The 21,703-nt window shown below is 38.8% G+C and overlaps 1 protein-coding gene across 3 annotated transcripts in view; it reads right to left on the reverse strand.

The window, feature by feature from the left end:
- Positions 1–21,703, reverse strand: part of PACRG (parkin coregulated) — a 295,718-nt gene that overhangs the window by 248,919 nt on the left and 25,096 nt on the right. For all 3 annotated transcript variants that reach the window (XM_058168138.1, XM_058168126.1, XM_058168132.1), the window contains exon 2: positions 113–247. In XM_058168138.1, coding sequence (XP_058024121.1) covers positions 113–247 — 135 coding nt within the window. The remainder of the gene's footprint in view (positions 1–112; positions 248–21,703) is intronic.

Consider the following 21,703-nt stretch of genomic DNA (forward strand, 5'->3'; position numbering starts at 1 on the left):
CTATTTGCTAAGAAATTACTTCACTTTATTTACTTATAAGCCAACAGTTTGGGCAATGACATTTGTCACTTCAATAAGTGCAGCTGCCTGTCACAGCTGTGCCCTGACCTACCTTCCAGGCTATTTTGTTTCCTCTTGTATCATGCTCAAGGGCAATTGGGAAGTCACCTCTTTCGTAAAACTTGCGAAATGCTGTGGGCTTTGTTGGTCTTTCTTTAAATGCTCCTGCAGCTGGAGGGCCCTTCACCTAAAATGTTAAAAGAAAAACCTTTATGCAAAAATTGGCGCATGTCAGGAAATACATTTGTGTTTAGACCAGTGATTTAATTGAGACTATGACATCAGAGTGCTTCATATTTGAGTTTAGAGCACTATTATGGGTGTTCACCATGGAATATTTATCACATTTAATACCTGGTGGAAATTGTCATAGCCCACGTACAGTAGCTAGGCAAGATAAAAGAAGCAAGAGATACACAAATTTAAATGTATGGCTGGAATAAATCAAAATCTTAGAAATGATGATGCAATTTCCCGAATTTATTTATAATGTTGGCTGGAGAATCCTGGTTGTTGAAGTCCCTACATCTTAAAGTTGCCATGTTTGAAAATAACTCATTTATAGTGAGTTAATATAGCCCAAACTCTTTGAATGATTTGAATGGCTTCTTTCTGGATTTTTCTTCACAGAGTTTTCAACTACTGTGTTTCCCTGAAAATATATTTTTTTGAACCCTGAAATAAGCGCTTGGCCTTATTGCCATGTGCTCAAACCCCGATTGGGCTTATTATCAGGGGATGTCTTATTTGGAGGGAAACAGGGTATCTTGCTGAATATGTCTATACTCTTTTCCATACCTTCCTCAGCTTTTCCACAGTCGCTGACAGGGACATTATGTTAAGGAAGTGATTTTAAATTTAGACAGCTTAAGGTTTGTGGATATTTAATGCTTTATAGCAAAATGGAATCTTATTGTCACTATGGTTTTCCCATGTTGTAAAGGTAATTTGCTTAAAATATGTATTATTTAACAGAGAGAAGATCTTTTTATAAATGGCAGATATCATTATGTTTAAATTTGTTAAATATAGGATGAAAATTATTTGCTTTCAACTCAACCATATTCAATTTTGTCTCATTCTCTTAGCAATAGTCAAATTGAATTATGTGCAGTGTGTTACAATGGAGGTGCTAGTAGAAATTTTCTGGTTTGAAGAATTCAGACAAATAAGGAATGCTAAAGAATCTGTCCCTCAATCAAGAACCCACTGGTATCTCATCATAAGAAAACAAGGCCCACACAATTATAATAAAATCATTTTAAGATATTTGTTTAGTATCATATACTATTTGCTTATAAGGGGATGTTAATTTATAATAGCAAAAGACACAGCTGGAGGACAAGAACATGCTAAGGTATAGTTTATTTTTAGATGACGTAACTATGGCTTTAACATTAAGGTTTCATTAAGGAGGAAAAAAAAGAGAAGGGGTTAGGAAAATCTGGTTTCCAGGAGATATTTTGCATCTAAAAATTCTATGGAATTATAGTGATTTAGGAACGCAGTATGAATCAATTCATTTTGTGATGGGAATCAAAAATAAAGAATGACTGGAAACTTTTCATGCTGTCACACAATTTTATGGGTTTTTCTGTAATTTACTGCTTGTTTATATGGAAGAGCAGTATAAGATTACACATTAAAATTACATCTATTGAATTGCTTCAATATTTTGGTTTTGGTTTAGAATCCATTGGCAAAAACAATGTTTGTGACTGATACGGTCTTCTTCAGTTTAGTAGTCTCCAAATATAAGCACATCCAACAGACACCAAGTTGGGGAAAGATGAGTTTAACCTCTTGTCTTACTTGAATTAATTGTTGCTGAACGCAATGAAGTTTGCTTCTACATTGACAATTATATTATTGTATTACAATACTAAAACAAACTGCAATTATAGTTCAAAATTAGATTGATAACAATACCAGAAAACAGCGAAAAACTATACCAGTGCCAGAGTTTGACTTTCCTTTCTTTAATGGAATAATTTCCTCTTTATTTCATTTAATCTATTTAATACATGACAAAGTCTGGAGACAACTTAAATCTGTTTTATCATAATTATTGTTAATAAAGTTTGGTCATTTCCCATAACTCTCTTGAAAGTAATTATAGCTAAAACTACAAATTTTTATGTATTCATTTCACAGCAAGTCTCACTGAATATATCAGTACTTACCATAAAATAAACATGCCTGGAAAGGGAAAGCATCTCCACAGAAGTCAAATTGGTCATAAGTACATTTCTTATGTTTCATTAGGTAGGAACTCCAGCCCTACACATGTTAATGCAGTAATAATCCCATCAACATATTCTCCCATAAGGATATAAGCATGTATATAATGATTAAGTTAACTGGACTTCAGACAAAAGCTGCAGAAATATATGCTGGAGCTTGAGATTTTTAAATACTGGTCTCCCAAGCCACATGACAAATTGTATTTAAAATGCAAAAAAGGCTTTTAGAATAATTTTGCATGATAGTATAGCAGTTTGTTATACAAAGCAAAAATAATACTTTTGTGTATCTACTCTTGGTGTCTGAAAAATTGTTTGGGATTATGGCTGACACTTCCAAGCATGTTGTGAAGCATAAGCAGAACAGTTTATAGCTAAGCTGCTCACTTTGCAGAAAGTCACAGCTAAGAAAGAGGAGCGTGACTTGATTCTTTTGTGAATCATCACAATGGGAAAATATAAACTATAATGCTATTCCATTTAATGCAAATTAGATCTATTGGAAATTAGTGTCTCTTCCAGAATCTCTGAAAATCTCACACAAATGACAGAAGTGAAATGAATGCAAAGAACAAGCAGAAACTCATTTAATTCTTATTTCTACTGTTCAATTAAATCTAATGGGTTGATTTTCAAGTGTTACCTCAAATAAGCACATGAGCCGCTTTGTACGGATGATTAAGCTAGCTAGAGAAAGGGAAGAACTGGTATAAGACATAGAAGACCTATGCAGGAGCAACAAAGAGTTTTAGAGAAATGTTCTATGATACAAGAGTTTCACTAAATTTGAAAGATTTAGACTTGAACTGCTCTTACATAGCTACCATAGACCTTCCTGCTTTTTCTGACTACAATATCAATATATAAGGGGCGTGCATAAGAGCACAAAAGTGCCTACCGTTCCTGTCCTATTGTTCCCTTTATTATATCAAATTAATATAGCTAATGCATATTCTTTACTTATATATATATATATATATATATATTCTTCATGATATGTTTTTTTTTACTTATGACAATGTTTGTGTATACTGTTGTGACAAAATGAAATTAAAAAAAAGATATATAGCGACATCATCTATACTTGTAGATAGGTTAACCAAAGGGAGTTAACCAAACCACTTGTAGGTTAATCAAAGGGAGTAATTCCTAATATTTTAAAAGCATTACAGCAAAAGAGGGAGGTACTTTCATGAGTATTTTTGATGAAAAAAATAGCAAATCCTATCTGATTTAATAATGAGTGACTAATATTGGTTAAAAGGTGAAAAATAAAGCTAATATTGAAATAACAAATAAGACCTCTCTTGCTGCAAGGAGAAGGACTGAGCAGTCTCCAGCAGCTTCAGTGCATTTTCTTATTGAGTGAGTGCTTGGGCTTTCCTTCCCTGTTCAGATTAAATCCACATTGACACAGTCTCCATTCCATCATCAGTGAAGCAACGATATGCCTACAATCATGTTATGGGTCTATTAGCAGCAGATGGCTACTGATAGCAAAATATGTTGTGTGCTCAACATTTTGATGAGAGTACATGGATAATTATAGATTTCTTATCAAATATTACTCTACCTAACATTTATTTTCAGTGTAACTTTATTTCTATCTTTTCCCCTTGAATATTTCAAATAGTTTATGTCATCAGGAAAATGCTTAGCAGAGAGCTTGCAACAAAGGGAGCAATCAATCACATTTCAAAACTTAATACTGCCTATTGTTTCATAGCGTTCTTTAAGCTCTGAAAAGGCTGTTCAGTCTGATTGTCTGATGTGTAAGTACTGAGCTTCTATCAAAGAACCGCCTGAGGCCAAATTTAACAAACCGTTCAGACTATTCATATTTGTAGAAGTTTCTATTCATGAATCAACATTTCATTTGCTTTTGCTGGCTTTACTATTATAGTCAATTATTTTCTTTTTCTCCATCTGGAATCCTTTAATTGTGTAACAGTTAACTGTCTTTTCAAGATCAATCTCCTTTGATTAATTACACATAGAATGGAACAGCATGAAAGATTAATGTGCAGTTCATACAAAAATCAAACAAAAAGTGATGTATCTTTAGAAAGCATAATTTTATTAGTCACTTTTTTTTAAAAAAAAAGTTATTATTTAGTAAAACTGCATTAAACCTAAACCATGAATCTAATCACTATTCACTCTGTACAATTGATTTATTCTAAAATTAATTTGCGTTGGATTGTAGGAATGTTATGATGCAAAGCATGCAAAACAAAACAAAAACAAGTAAAAACATCCATGTTATAAGAGGGGAAAAATAAAGGTTGGTTCCCACTGACTTGATTAACACTAGATTTGTATCTGTCAACTCAAAATAAACTCAATGAATATAAAATTTAATGTATATGGTTACCTGAGATAACCTGTTTTCTCTGATCCAATTAAAATGAAATATAATTGGTCATGTGTTAATTGTGATAATCCCAGAAATGAATAAATACTTACAATTCTAAGTAATTAAACAGCAGACAGGTCATTCTATACCAAAAAAAGTTACAGAAAATGAACTGTATGAAATTTTACTGGGTACTTTCTTAATAATAATGGGATTACACTGATATATCTTACAAGTAATATTGTTGATATTTAATATTACATGGCTCTGAATGAAAAATGATACCATTTAATGACTACCAAAAGAAACAGTACCCTTCTTGCTCATGAAACAAAACCAGGCACAGGTTTTAGCTGATTTAAGCTTGTAAAACATGCACCACACAGGCCTGTTGAATAGAACTAATTTTAGCCCAAGCAGTTCTTTGAAGAAAGAGTGTAGCATTTGGGGCAACCACAAGGACACATCAGAAGTAGGGATTGATTCAAAGGAACCTTTTCTATATTAGAAAGAATATAATAGATGATGAGGGCATAATATTTATATGTAGCATAAGGTAATACAATATACTTCAGGAGAGATGCTGTAAAACTCATAAGAACATGTATGAAACTCACTGATGCATACACAAATCATTTTCAAATATTGTGTGGCTACTGCAGGAAGACATACGCAAATCATAGCAGATTAAAGGAATGATAAAAACCTTTCATGCAAACATTATTGCTAAAATAGGCCATTTTCATTGTCTGTTTTTCTTTTGGGAACACAACCTATTTCTTCACTGTTTTCTCCCTGTTCTCTTTCTACTCTCTCTTCTTAGACTTGTTCTCATTTCTAAATTTAATTCTTTTTCCTGCCTGTCGTAATGTAGGATTTGTTAGGCCATCACAATGTCCATATTAGATCAGTAATGTCATTGAAGATTCTGAAGGGCACCACTCCATTGAGAATTGCAAATTAAAGTTTCTAGGACAAATTATTTTACAGTCACAGAAATGTTTACACATTTCAAAGCAAGGAAAACATTTACATGAAATGAAAACATTACTATGAATATAACTGCAGCAAAACCATTTTCAGTATGAACTTTAAATCTAAAAGTTATAATATTTTTCAGATACTGCCAGGGTGAGTGGTGAAAATATTTTATTCAGTTTAGATAACATTTATAAAATCTCTGGTAAAAAGGAGTTTAAAAATACTTTCTAGGCATACTTTTAAAGCAGTTTAAGGGAATCCAGCCATACCAAGACATTCTGTTGTTTAAATCAGGGGTCTCCAACCTTGGCAACTTTAAGCCTGGATAACTTCAACTCCCAGAATTCCCCAGCCAGTTTTGGCGGTGAAAGCAATTAATTCCCTTGCCGCTCTTAGCAGAGATGCTGCTAGTGATTTAGGCTGTTCAACAGAAAAATCTGCCACTGGTTATACCCCATCCCAATCTAGAATTAAAAATATTTATTTTTTAAAAAATATATTTTATGATTTTTAAAATCACTTTCCTTGGCAGGCTTCTTCTTCTGCCTAAGATATGGTAGGATTAACTGTAATGGAATTGGAAATAACAATTATGCAAGAATCCGTTTGCATATAAAAAGCTGGAACATCCAAATAATATTATCAATATTAGAAAAACCACTGGTCACTGGGGAAGGATTTCCCATTTGGTTTTCAGCACAGCATCAATTTCTCCATTGTGTGCCCCAACTAATTCCTAATCATCTTTGGCCTAAACAATTAGTTAGAAAATTATTCCCTCTCCCCCACATACATCTTTTATTTCACAGGAAACTGTTTCTTTGACCACTGGAATGCCAGCTGTTTAAAGAATCTGGACCTCTCCTTCCCCCCTCCCTGGAGATAGGCCAGAAGACCCAGTCAGTATAAATAGTGAAGTTTGGCCAAGCATTTTATGGATAGACTTGTTCATATCTTTTCCAGTTTAGAAGCCAGTTGGAAGAATAGGAGATTCTTAACATGTGTTAATTTCCTCTATAACCGTCAACTACATAAAAGAGAAAGTGTTTGTTTCTAGTCTTCAGAGTGAAACAGCTTCTATTGTTAAACAAAACCTTGAGATTTTCTCCCTGTCAGATGATTGTAGTTCACATCTTTCACTCAATGAACATTTAATGTGAGCACCTAATATTCTTTTTAACTGCTCAATCTTGAAAATACGACATTGACACATCATAAAATTCTTCACAGAATTCAAGCTTCAATGCAATAAAAAGATTTTTTCCCCTTAGAAATGCAGTCATATGTCTTTTCAGTCACTCTTCTACTACCTGTGAATTATAAGCTTTATGAGAGCTATGCACCCTTCAAAAATGATTTGGATGAAGCACTTTGGATCTCATGCAAATGAAGCTCCTTTTTGCTGTCAATTAAAACAAGTCCACTTGTTTCAAGCCTTCATCTGCTGCTTTAAAAAAATCTACTCATTAAAGTTAGTGCAACTTTTGAAGTGTTACAGCAGACGGATAACTGCAAAAAATTAATAGGCAAATCTATACTGATATAAATGAAAAAAAATCTTATGAAATTACAATATGAACAAAGTAGTGATCAAGACCAAAGCATTTAATGTGACTTTCTGTAATTAAAAAATTATATATTTGGATTGCTATATTTGCCAGTATAGTACTACACAAATGATAAATTGATAGTAAATAAATTAGATATAAAAAATTCTGCACAGGGATATCTGCAGGATGTTAAGGAAAATGATATACTTGTGAGTCCTTGTGATTTAGAATCCTAGCCCAGGTTGAAGGGGAAGGAGTAGAAGTATAAATCATGCTTGAGGATGTTTCAGAATTGGTTTCCTTGTATTGATATATTTATTGCTGGGATTTTAAGGTTTTCTGAAGCTACTAGAAAACCAGTGTTAGAATCAAATAAGCCGTCGACATCTGGAAATAATATGACTCAAACAGGCCTTCAACATTTATGTTAAAAACACCATTATGTTACTTGTAGGCCTCACACTGAGGGACTTAGCCACAAGTCCTTCTCTTTTAATCTAATAAACTTTAATACATCTTTCCCTTTTACACAACATTCTGACTAGTCAGCTCTTGAGCCCTATAAGTACATATTTATATATTACATATTCAATCCCCAAGGGGGGTAAATCTATTTTACTGACTTCTTTATTCTAATAATAAAGTAATTAGGTGTGATGGTTATTTCTTGCATAGAAAGAGAACAATTGGATATTGTCCAAACAAAAGACAGATTAAAAACCAGGTCTTCTCCCTGAAAGAGAGACCTTCCAGCTCATTGCATGCAGTAGTGTGGTTAGCGGAAAAGATGCACAAAAATCAATTGAATATTGATTTCACTATATAAAGCACTTGCTTTTGATACACAGCATTTCTTGAATTCGCTCATCATGTCTTCTTTGCTTTCCTATTAAAAAAATCCTTATCAAAAATTATCTGGATTGTGGTATGCCTGTTTAATTAATTCCAGTTTAGCCTGATGAGAAGACATCCAACAAGCTGATTAAATGATTTTTCTTTCTCATCCCTAGGATACTTGGGTATAATTTGAGTCTCTCTTTTTTTTTTTTTATATGAGATGCAACCCAAGCTAGGAGTCTCTCCTATTTATATACAGAAATGCATTTCTTCCAGTTCTTGCAAATGGAAGTTATCCTGTGGGATGAGCATCCAGTATCAAAGGTTCTGCCCTGTATTTCTTGATCAAACAACATTCTAGGATCTTTGAAAAGGTTGATCCATGATGATAGTTATAATTCCCTTTTTTGCCTTTTCTCTTACTTTTGTTAAATTGCATGGAAGGATTTAGCCATGAACCATGAGCAAAGTTTTCTGAAGACAACTCACTATGGGTTATTCAACTGAGTTAATACTGAATTGGAGGGGGGGGGGGAGAAACTCCATACTCCATTGAATTTTCTTTCACTTGCATTTTGAGTATTTTTACAGTGGCTCCAACAAATCCATTACTTTGGAAGAATTTGGGAATATATTATTTGAGGGTTGAACCAATAGCTCCTTCATAAAAGCCGAATAATTTTTGTCATGTTATCTTAACAGAGCTCAGGGGCATGATTTGATTAGTACATCATTTTCTGGCCTTAGTTAAAGTGTACAGGATGCCAGAGAATTTGATTTGTGCCACCTGTAATGTTAACAAAAGTTACAGTAATTTTCCCCACTGCTAAGACAACAAAACACATGAGTGTTAATTATTTTTTATTGCTGTTGATTTGCATAATCATCTTCTTCTAGATTTATTCCTTGTCTGTCTTCTCCTTGTACTACTTTCATTGGGTTTGATCCAGAGGTGGGTTTCAGCAGGTTCTGACCAGTTCTGGAGAACCGGTAGCAGAAATTTTGAGTAGTTTGGAGAACCGGTAGTAAAAATTCTGACTGGCCATCTATTCTCTGCTTCCCAAGTCCCAGCTGATCAGGAGGAAATGGGGATTTTACGGTAATCTTCCCCTGGATTGGGGAGAGAATGGAGATTTTGCAGTATCCTTCCTCTGGAGTGGGGTGGGAATGGAGATTTTACAATATCCTTCCCCTGCCATGCCCACCAAGCCATGCCACGCCCACCAAGCCACACCCACAGAACCAGTAGTAAAAAAATTTGAAATCCACCACTGGTTTGATGGCTTTTGGAATGCTCCTCTATATTCTTTCCTCTGCTTGAAACTTTTACTTCTGGGTCTAAATACTAGTGACTGGAGAGATGAGACTGTTATTATGAGTAAGTGCTGGATCTTACATTCTAATTTCCCGGTTACTGTTTCCCCCTCAGCAGAAGGCTTTCATCTAATGAAAACTTTCCAACAGTTTGAGGTCTGGAACCCATGTGCTTTAGTCTCTGACCTATTTATCACCTATATCATCATGTTTATAATTTTTGCTAGAGTATATTCTGAAGCGATAAAATGAATAAAAGCATGCACGGCTTCATTCACTTTCCATACTTCGAGTGAAATTCCATTAACTCAAAAACTACATTGTCTTCATAATAAATTGTACTTCAAATCTTTCCTAACTCAACCTGAATGAAAAGTCCTAATGCAATTGAAAATAATATTTTTTAAGGTTAAATCATATTGCTCTTAGCACTATTAATTCATGATTCTGTAATAGCAAATACTAGAAAACAAAAGCTTCAAAGTAAATTGATCTGCTTAAAAAACATTTGCTATTCTGCGGCCATAACAGCCTCTTTATTAAAATAAAGATAGCACCATAAGATCATAGCTTTATTATTATGAATAAAGTAAGATGGTTCTTTTTTAGGTAAGAAACAAAACTGGAATGGATTGAGTTGTGGGAAGAGAACTTAGTGATATAGTATCAGGATGCAATTTCAGAAAGGTAGAAAGTTTCCTAATCACTGATAAAATCAGTGTAAGGGTAATATAAAATAAACTGTTTTTTATAAACCTGTCATGAACCAACTTGAAACCAACCAACCTGTTATGAATCAACATGAACAAGTTGCCACAAAGTTCATAGACTAAAATAAGAAATTAATAATTTGGGCAAACGAGTTACAGAAACTAATTTTGTTAAGCACTTATAGCCATACTAGTAAATATTTATGGAAATGTTGAATTGTTTTACTTCTTTGCAATCCTATACATAAATGAAAGCACTGTGACCAGTTGTGACCACTGAAGTTGTGATGTTTTTCATGTAAAGATCATAAAAAGAATATTGCTGTAACCACAGTAAAAATTCCAATTAAGTTATATGTCACAATTACTCTGTGTTCACTGTGTTCTATATTATGTTGCTAATTTGCTTTTGGATTCTGTCCGGTATTTGGTAGTACTTAAGATTCTGAGAATTATGGGTCTCTAAGCAGAGCTGTGTAACAGGCAAATAGGCCATCAAAAAAAAAGAAAAAAAAGAATGTTCCTTTCATTTTTGTTTAATTGTTTTGCCGTAATTAAATAGCAACTACATATAATTTTATATAAGATTTGATCAACGTAAACAGTTCTGTTTAATAGGATGTGCAGAGTTTCAGATTGGTGCTAACTTTTAAGAGTGCTTTGTTCCAAGGCCCTTTCAAAGTACTTCAAGAGAAGAAAGCAGGTCCCCGGACTCCAAATAATGGAGTAAAATGAACACACCGTTCTGCTTGAACTGATAAATGAGCCTTCTATGTATGTCAAAAGCCTCATTCATCCATATGAGGTGATCAATCAAGGGACATTAGTCTCACTTTGATATGATGAATCAAACCACCTCTCCAAAGCAAAGATGTGATGCTGTCATATTTTAGCTTGTTTAATATCGCTGATTTTATAATTACGATGGTAATTTTTTCCCTGTCTTACTGACACTACTCCATCTTGAGATCTATGCAAAAGATATATAAAAAAATAAAGTCTCACCAAGTGGAGCCCAACTCCTGTCTCATCTTTTAGGTTTCCTTGTCAGAAATACGGAGGCTGCCTTATAAAAAGTTTTAAGATTTTCAAATCCAGTTTACAGCCCTGGGATTTTCTCATTCAAATGCTTACTAGGTCTGACCCTGCTTAGCTATTTTTATGATGAATAATATTCGGTATGTGCTGCCTGTAACACCAACACTAAAAGATATACGCACATTCAAAAAATGTATAAATACCAGATTCCTATTAATAACAGGATAGATATCAGACTACTCAGAGGCTTTAAATCAGGGGTGTCCAAACTTTTTTGAGTGAGGGCCAAATACAGAAAAATAAGCAAAGGCCCGGGCCACGGGGGGGGGGGAATGGGCGTGGCTTATTTTGGGGTGTGGCTTGGTGGTCATGTGACTGGTGGGCGTGGCTAACTGCTCATGTGACTGAGTGGATGTGGCTATGGGCATAGAAACTACTCAGAGGGCTAAAAAAAGTAATTTTTGACCAGTCCTCACACTTATGACCATCCTCACATTTATGCCCATTGCAGCATTTTTAACAACCATATCACTCATTTCACAACTGCTTCACAACTGGACAACAAACAGTATATAAGCCTAGTAAATTCATGTGTGGCCCGGGCCACACACAAGAGGTAACATATTGACACATGATTACTGTGTGTATTTCTAACTCGCCTATAATGTGAAGAACATTGCTCTCAGTGGGAGCAGTGATGCTGTCCTTTGGATTGAAGGATGGCTGGGATGTCAGGAGAAAGTTTGGTGGTTGAGACACGAAGGACTTCACAGAGATGGCTATCAGTCATTCTGGATCTCAGTCTGCTTTTGTTCTGATTTAACAGAGAAAATGTTTGTTCACATATGTATGTTGGGACAACAGGCTCATCATTCTTTGCATGGCGTCTCATCAGAGGAAACTTGGCATGATCCAAATTCTGATAGAAGTCAGGGAGGGAGAGAAGCTGATGTTGACTCTTCAGAGAATCATCACATTGCATTTCAATCAGTTCTAACTGCAGACTCTCCTCCACTTCTTCTGCATCCACCAGGAAGGGGGTCGAGAACAGCTTGATTTGTTTTCAATGACAGAAAAATCTTGAAAACGCTGGTTGAATTCTGTCACGAGAGATGTAATTATAGAAACATATTTCTCCTTTTTAGCAGAAAGGTCTGCCTTTGGAAAAGCAGACTTGATTTCAGACAGCGCAGGGAAGTGTACAGCATTAAAGCTTCGTAGTTGTGTCTCAAACAGGCGGAGCTTTACACAGAAGGCTTTCATGTGCGCATACAGGTGTGATACCAGCTGTTCTTTGCCTTGTAGGTTCTTGTTCAGTGTATTCAGATGATGAGTAAGATCAACTAACATGCCAGGTCTGCCAGCCACAGAGGGTCACTCAGTTCATGAAGAGGTCGGTCCTTCTCTTTCAAAAAATTGTCGATTTCTGATCTCAGCGAATAAAACCGCTGCAGAACAGAGCCACGGCTGAGCCAGCGCACATCAGAGTGGTAGAGTACATCCCCGTATTCAGCATCCATGTCAGATAAGAAAGCTTGAAATTCCTGTGGTACAGTCCTCTAGCTCGAATTATGTTGACAGTTTTTACAACAGTGTTCATCACATCGCCCAGCTGCACAGTCTTGGCACACAGTGCTTCTTGGTGGATTATACAGTGCATCCTAACAGCCTCACCTCCGCTCTCTTTTACCTTGACGCACACCATGGATGCCATTCCTTTGCTCACCCGTCATGGCGGAGCTCCATCCGTTGTTACTCCACAGAGCTTGTCCCATTTAAGCCCCATCTTTTCAACTGCCTCTGACACAGCGTCAAAATATTTCCACCTGTCGTTGTGCCTTTTAGGCTCATCATATCAAGCAGCTCCTCTGTACAGCAATAATTATCATCGACTCCCCGCAAAAAAATTAAAAGCTGTGCGGTGTCTGTGGCGTCTGTGCTCTCATCGCATGCTATCGAGTAAAAATCAAAAGCACAAGCTTTCTCTCTCAGCTGAAGTTTCAGGTTAGCTGACAAGTCCTCGATTCTCCGCACCACTGTATTTCTGGATAAGGTCACGTTGTTGAAATCCTGCACTTTTCCGGGCACATTACTTCTGTGACTTTGATGAGGCACTGCTTTATGAAATCACCGTCTGAGAACGGTTTGCCATGCTGGGCAATAAGTTTTGCGACTTCATAGCTTGCTGCTGTGGCGTTTTCCTGTATTTTGTTAGCACGAAATAAAAACTGTTGTTGAGCTTGCAGGCTAGCTGCCATTTGCTTGAATTTCTGTGCTCGTTTGGCACCTGTGTACGATGCGTAGCTCTGATGCTTGGTCTCATAGTGCCGATGGACATTATACTCTTTCATCACGGCAACATCTTCATTGCAAATCAAACAGACACACTTTCCGTTGATTTCTTTAAAGAAATATTCATTTTCCCACCGTGTTTGAAATCTTCTACACTCACTTGCTATCTTGCGTTTCTTGGTGCTGCCATTTCTGGTGACTCGTGGTAAATAGACTATATCAGAGGCCTGAAAACCTGGGACATTACAATACAGATGGATACAGTCAGTCTACTAAAAAGCAACAATATGTGGATATCATCTTCAATTAAGGGGGGAAAATGTTTCATATTCATTCATCTTGGCCAGGGTGTCCAAACTTGGTCCCTTAAGACTTGTGGACTTCAACTCCCAGAGTCCTCAGCCAGCAAAGCTGGCTGAGGAACTCTGGGAACTGAAGTCCACAAGTCTCAAAGAGACCAAGTTTGGACACCCCTGTTCTAGACTCTCGATCATCCCTGTTGCTTCTCTCCAAATGTATCTAAATTGGTCTCAATCCATATTTGTGGTACTCAAAATTGGACCCTGTACTGAAAGTAAAGAATGATTAATGCAGAAAAAAGACCTATTTCTGATAATGCAAGATAAAATACATTTGCATTATTTATATCGCAGCCATTATTTATTGAATTTATATGCCTTCCATCTCTGTGATAATGCAACTCTGGGCATCATGTTATATGGCTGAGTCACATTCAGTTTGTAGTAACATAACAACATGCAATTCAATTTTCTTGATGAGTACCATTGATAGCTGGGGAATTCTGGGAGCTGAAGTCCACCTACTTTAAAGTTACCGAGTTTGTGTGTCCAATCACACCTGGCCAATAAAGAATTCAATTCAATTCAATTCAATTCAATTCTATTCTATTCTAATTCTATTTGTTTTTAATATCCCCCAAAATACTTCATTCTGTAGGAGGGTGGGTGGGTGGGTGCTGACTTTATACAGAATCTGTATAAAGGGGAAAACCCAATACCTCTGAGCATCTGTCGAGTAACCTGCGGACTCCCAGGGTATGAGCTTCACTCTTTGGGGTCTGGTGTTCTCCCCAGGAATTTCCACCCAGAAGCATCCAAAAGAAAGAAGTTTATCCAAAAATTAAGATACCCCCTCGGGTGTCCCTAGTCCGCTATTCCTTTTCAAGATAATTGCAATTCTCCCATCGAGGCCCACCTGGATACTTTTGTTTTCTCTCCAGACCGGGAGAAGGAAGAGGTACAGGAGAGGGATGCTTATGGCTCCTGCAGGATCAGCCCATGGAGGGATTTAGGGTGAAAAGTGGTGGCTGCAGGCGCCGCCGAGTGGTTTGTCTTGGCAAGAGGCGGCGGCGGCGGCGGCGGCTCCAGTATCGGAGGGTAGCCATAGAAACCGCACAGCGCCATAGCAAACTGGATCCTTCCTTCCCCGGGACACAAGGAGGGAGGAGGCAAGACTGGCGGATCCGCTCCGCCCGTCGGTCAAGCTGCGTCAAGGGCTGCAGCGGTAGCTGGTGCGGTAAAAGCAAGAGGAGGAGGAAGAAGAGGCGCCGGGAAGGGAGGCAGAGCCCGCAGTCTCCGGGCCGGAGGAGTCGGGCCTTGGTTGCTGCCAGAGGAGAGCAGGTGGGGCAGCGGAAGAGAGCAGCAAGGCGGCGATCAGCCCCAGGCTGGCGATTCGAGCCCTGCAGATTGGAAGAAGCGCTGGGGAAAAGAGGGTTTCTTTGAAACTGGAAAACCGGAAGATACTCGGCGGATCCTTCCCGGCAGACTCCTGGTTCCCGCTTCTGCAGAAGCCAGAAAATCCGCCTTGCCCAGGTTTTCAAACCCTGGAAAGACTTTGGCTCGGTTGGGTTTTGCATTTCTTATTCCTGAGATTTCTTCTTGCGCCGCCTAGCAGTCCGCTCATTTCCACCCACCCTTAGAAATGGAGCGCTCCTTTTCCCCTGTCTAGGCGGCAGGCGCTGTTAACCCTCCGAGCTTTTAACTCGGGATTTGCGCGAATTTACTTCAGTGCAACCAAGGCGTGGATTGATGTGTCCAGTTCGTGCAACACGCCCAGCAGGATTTTTCCCCGAATTGCATATTGGTTTGATCAATGCATTCCTTTGATTTAAAATTCCACCCAAGCCTCCAATTTTACACCGGATTAAAAGACTGTCGGGTCTCTCCTTTTGGTGACGCGCTGCTTTCGCGCTTGCTGCCTCTTTCGCGCTTGCTGCCACCTCCCCCCCTCGCCGTTATTCCCACCCGAGGAAGGCGAGGACAGAGCTGCTGGGCCGGGCACGGCCAGCAGCCTCTTTCGCGCTTGCTGCCGCCTCCCCCCCCCTCCCTTCGTTATTCCCACCCGAGGAAGGCGAGGACAGAACCCCTCCTCACCTGTTTCTCGATGGCGGCCCGAGGAAGGTGAGGGTAGAACTGCTGGGGGCAGGCACAGCCAGCAGCCTCTTTCCCGCTCGCCGCCTCCTCTGCCCCCTCCCTTCATTATTCCCCGCCCATGGGGAGGAGCATGAGCCTGAGCAAAAGGCCCTTTTTAAATTATCCTTCCGGAATTTGCTGCGGGCCAAAAAAACCTGCCCCGCGGGCCGCAGTTGGCCCGCGGGCCGTAGTTTGGACACCCCTGCTTTAAATAGAAAAGATATTGCATCTAGTAATTTATAGCAGCACAGAATGAAATCATGATTCAAGAAAAGAAATAGGTTTATATGGCTTTTACACATTGTAATATAATCACCACCAAAAATTAGTACGCCAGAATCTTATAAAAGATTTCATATGCTTTGATCACTCAAACGAAGGAGATCACTGAAGAAATCTGCTGACATAAGGAAACATTGCCTAGTATTTTGTAGCTTTTGGAACAGGTAATAAAATAGAAATATGAAGTACTTCACTAGGGCTAATAAAATTGCTCGTTGGATTTTTTTATATCTGGCAGAATCAAAAGTAAAATACAGATGAAGAACTAGTAAAAGATTAACCAAATATCAATCTTTTCTTATTGTTATCCTACTTAAAAAAAAGGAGAGGGGAGGATCTCATACATTTTCTTCATAAGATCCTTTCCATATCACTACACTTTGCTATCTGTATTAAATTATAATCTACAAAAGAATAACCTTTAATAATATAAAACACAAAAGAAACAATAAATAAAAATGAAGTGAGATGAAATGAAATGAAACTCTGGGCATCATGTTATATGGCTGAGTCACATTCAGTTTGTAGTAACATAACAACATGCAATTCAATTTTCTTGATGAGTACCATTGATAGCTGGGGAATTCTGGGAGCTGAAGTCCACCTACTTTAAAGTTACCGAGTTTGTGTGTCCAATCACACCTGGCCAATAAAGAATTCAATTCAATTCAATTCAATTCATTTCTATTCTATTTTAATTTTATTTTTTTTTAATATCCCCCAAAATCTTTCATTTGGTGGGGGGGTGGGTGGGTGGGTGCTGACTTTATACAGAATCTGTATAAAGGGGGGAAAAAACCCAATACCTCTGAGCATCTGTCGAGTAACCTGCGGACTCCCAGGGTATGAGCTTCACTCTTTGGGGTCTGGTGTTCTCCCCAGGAATTTCCACCCAGAAGCATCCAAAAGAAAGAAGTTTATCCAAAATTAAGATACCCCTCGGGTGTCCCTAGTCCGCTATTCCTTTTCAAGATAATTGCAATTCTCCCATCGAGGCCCACCTGGATACTTCTGTTTTTCTCTCCAGACCGGGAGAAGGAAGAGGTACAGGAGAGGGGTACTTATGGCTCCTGCAGGGATCAGCCCGCGGAGGGATTTAGAGTGAAAAGTGGTGGCTGCAGGCGCCGCCGAGTGGTTTGTCTTGGCAAGAGGCGGCGGCGGCGGCGGCTCCAGTATCGGAGGGTAGCCATAGAAACCGCACAGCGCCATAGAAAACTGGATCCTTCCTTCCCCCGGGACACAAGGAGGGAGGAGGCAAGACTGGCCGGATCCGCTCCGCGCGTCGGTCAAGCTGCGCCAAGGGCTGCAGCGGTAGCTGCGGGTGCGGTAAAAGCAAGAGGAGGAGGAAGAAGAGGCGCCGGGAAGGGAGGCAGAGCCCGCAGTCTCCGGGCCGGAGGAGTCGGGCCTTGGTTGCTGCCAGAGGAGAGCAGGTGGGGCAGCGGAAGAGAGCAGCAAGGCGGCGATCAGCCCCAGGCTGGCGATTCGAGCCCTGCAGATTGGAAGAAGCGCTGGGAAAAAGAGGGTTTCTTTGAAACTGGAGAAAACCCGGAAGATACTCGGCGGATCCTTCCCCGGCAGACTCCTGGTTCCCGCTTCTGCAGAAGCCAGAAAATCCGCCTTGCCCAGGTTTTCAAACCCTGGAAAGACTTTGGCTCGGATTTGGGTTTTGCATTTCTTATTCCTGAGAATTCTTCTTGCGCCGCCTTGCAGTCCGCTCATTTCCACCCACCCTTAGAAATGGGCGCGCTCCTTTTCCCCTGTCTACGCGGCAGGCGCTTTTAACCCTCCGAGCTTTTAACTCGGGATTTGCGCGGAATTTACTTCAGTGCAACCAAGGCGCGTGGATTGATGTGTCCAGTTCGTGCAACACGCCCAGCAGGATTTTTCCCCCCGAATTGCATATTGGTTTGATCAATGCATTCCTTTGATTTAAAATTCCACCCAAGCCTCCAATTTTACACGGATTAAAAGACTGTCGGGTCTCTCCTTTTGGTGACGCTGCTTTCGCTTGCTGCCTCTTCGCGCTTGCCACCTCCCCTCCCGTTATTCCCACCCGAGGAAGGCGAGACAGAGCTGCTGGGCGGGCACGGCCAGCAGCCTCTTCGCTTGCTGCCACCTCCCCCCTCGCCGTTATTCCCACCCGAGGAAGGCGAGGACAGAACCCCTCCTCACCTGTTTCTCGATGGCGGCCCGAGGAAGGTGAGGGTAGAACTGCTGGGGGCAGGCACAGCCAGCAGCCTCTTTCCCGCTCGCCGCCTCCTCTGCCCCCTCCCTTCATTATTCCCCGCCCATGGGGAGGAGCATGAGCCAGCAGCGCGAAAAGGGCCATTTTAAATTATACTTCCGGAATTTGCTGCGGGCCAAAAAAAACTGACCCGCGGGCCGCAGTTGGCCCGCGGGCCGTAGTTTGGACACCCCTGCTTTAAATAGAAAAGATATTGCATCTAGTAATTTATAGCAGCACAGAATGAAATCATGATTCAAGAAAAGAAATAGGTTTATATGGCTTTTACACATTGTAATATAATCACCACCAAAAATTAGTACGCCAGAATCTTATAAAAGATTTCATATGCTTTGATCACTCAAACGAAGGAGATCACTGAAGAAATCTGCTGACATAAGGAAACATTGCCTAGTATTTTGTAGCTTTTGGAACAGGTAATAAAATAGAAATATGAAGTACTTCACTAGGGCTAATAAAATTGCTCGTTGGATTTTTTTATATCTGGCAGAATCAAAAGTAAAATACAGATGAAGAACTAGTAAAAGATTAACCAAATATCAATCTTTTCTTATTGTTATCCTACTTAAAAAAAAGGAGAGGGGAGGATCTCATACATTTTCTTCATAAGATCCTTTCCATATCACTACACTTTGCTATCTGTATTAAATTATAATCTACAAAAGAATAACCTTTAATAATATAAAACACAAAAGAAACAATAAATAAAAATGAAGTGAGATGAAATGAAATGAAAGATGGGTATTCCTCGCTTAATTACCACAATGGAGACCAGCAACTTTGTGGCTAAGCAACAGAGTCGTTAAGTGAAACATCATGTGTCTCATTTCTGCCACAGTTGTTAAGCAAATTATCTGCGTTCATTAAATAAGACATCATGAGACCAGAACAGACTTATAGTCACACTTGTTAAGTGAATCACACATGGTTGTTTTCATGGGATATCATGAGATATCATGAGTGCAACGTGTGATTTTATTGCCAGCTTCTCCATCGTCTCTGCTTATAGGACGCTGACTGTGAAGCACCAGAATCTCAATCTTGTAATTGCAGGATGCTGCAGTGTTTGTAAGTATGAGGACACAGTTATTTTTTCAGCACTGTTGTGTACTTTGAATGGTCATTAAACAGCGATACTATTGCTACGAACTATAAAACTACGGCATGCTTGCATGGCAATCAATTGTATTTAATTCAACCAAATTTATTTCCAAATACACTTAGGACTACATAGGACTAATTGCCATCTCAGGGATCACCTAATGTTGAATAAAACATTCTGCTAAAGGAGATGCTGTCTCTTCTTGTGCTATGTACTATTACACTTGTGGGCTGATATGAAGAAGCCAAGCTGATTTCCTTTTCAAGAATAATCTGTATTAAGGTCTAACAGCATTAACTTTCACTCAGCCTTTTAAAAAGAAAAGTGATGTAGACAATTCTATTTTTATTTTCCTCACTAATGCTTATTTCATTATCTACGAGACATCTAACAAGTCCCAGCATTTTCTCACCTCCCCTGTATCTCAACCTGGACATCTGTGACCTCAAAATACTAAATTCCGACCACTTTTTTCCAAGTGATAAATATTTTCCATTGCATTCAACGTCTAGGCTTCCTCTATTAGCACCATCTTTGCTGCTTCTGGTCATGATATAGCTATACTTTCTGAACCACTCCTGTTTTTCATGAGATTTTGCAAAAAAAAAAAAATTCTCATAGTGACATTTTTTCTGTCATCACTTTCTTCTCTAGCTTACCCTTAAAGTGCTTATTCTCCCAAAATATAAATGCACAAATTCTATCTATCGAACAGGCAGAGGTTTCTTCAAACATAAATGTATGTTCTTGGTGAAAAAGGGATGAAAAAAAAAGAAGACTGGACAGGGAAGAAATATTTGAGTTTGCTGAAGTGGTTAACTTACCCAGCTATGTCCAAAATTTGGTGATACCTTTACCTTAATAAACGGAGACATGATAAATATCTGAGAAAGTCTTTGTAACATTCACAGTGGATATTTAGAAAGTCTTATGGAGTTATTTATTTGGGGATAGAACAATTTTAAGTTAGAGAGGCTCCCTTCTGAATTTCTTTCTTTGCCAGATATGCAGCTTCTGAGCTATGCCCTCTTTCCTCTGATCATTTACTAGGCAGCATCTCTTCTCCCCATCTCCCAAGATCATTCTGACATATGATTACAAATGGCTTCTATCGAGCTGTTCGACACTAGTAGCAGTCCAGTATCATAGAACACTTCTGAGAATATGTGAAGAACTTGAAGGATCCTTCTTATATTAAAAAGCATTAGAAGTATTGTTGCCTTTCAAACGTTAAAAGATTCTTTTGTGGGGATCTGGGCTTAGAAGCCATACCTCTTTTTCCAAGTCAGCACATTCAATTTGATAGGGCAAACACTGACTTAATAAAATTGCTTTCTGAGAAATCCATTCCCTGTTATTTATTCTATTTAAGAGACAACTTTATTTGTGTAGGTTGAAGTCCATGAATACAGGCTATGATAACTGAAATTTATAGACAGAGGATTCTTTACTTAATCCCTAGCCTGGGAGCTCTTATCCAATGCGGGGTAGTTCTTAATTTACTGTCATGGATACTATTTTCCATTAGATAGGTGATAACTCTTAGCTGATTCACAAAATATAACCAATATAACCATAGCTGTAAACTAAGCTGGGACGTTTTAAAGAATTCATATAGGTTCCAAGAATTTTGAAGAAAATTCAGGTTTACTTTGTTCAAAAATAGAAATCTCTACCCAAACTATTTGTGCAGTTAACCCATATTGCATTACAGCTTCATGCTGTATCTGCTGTATCTTTGGGTGAAAGGCAATCATTAATTTTATATCACTTTACCACTTTTGAGAGGAATAGTAGCTGAAGCCTGTATCTCCCCAATGTGTTTGTAGTTATCGTCTCTAACTTTTTGGCCCATTGCTGGGAGAAAGTGGCAAGAAGATGACAAGCAACAGGGAGAAAGCAGATCTTAACTCATTTTTTGCATCTGTTTTTACACAAAAGGAAAAAACAATCCAACCTATCAAAAACAGCACCACAAAAAACAGATTAGAAACACAAGTTAAAATAGGGAAGAAAATGGTAAGTGAACATTTGTCTACACTAGACGAGTTCAAATCACCAGGACCGGATGGATTACACCCCAGGGTTCTGAAGGAACTAGCAAACGAAATCTCAGAACCACTGAACTATATCTTTCAAAGATCCTGGAGCACAGGGGAGCTGCCAGAGGACTGGAAAAGAGCTGATGTAGTTCCCATCTTCAAAAAAGGGAAAAAAACAGATCCAGGAAACTACAGACCTATCAGCCTGACCTCAATACC

The sequence above is a fragment of the Ahaetulla prasina genome, chromosome 1, assembly GCF_028640845.1.
Source record: "Ahaetulla prasina isolate Xishuangbanna chromosome 1, ASM2864084v1, whole genome shotgun sequence".
In the NCBI taxonomy this organism is placed as follows: Eukaryota; Metazoa; Chordata; class Lepidosauria; order Squamata; family Colubridae; genus Ahaetulla; species Ahaetulla prasina.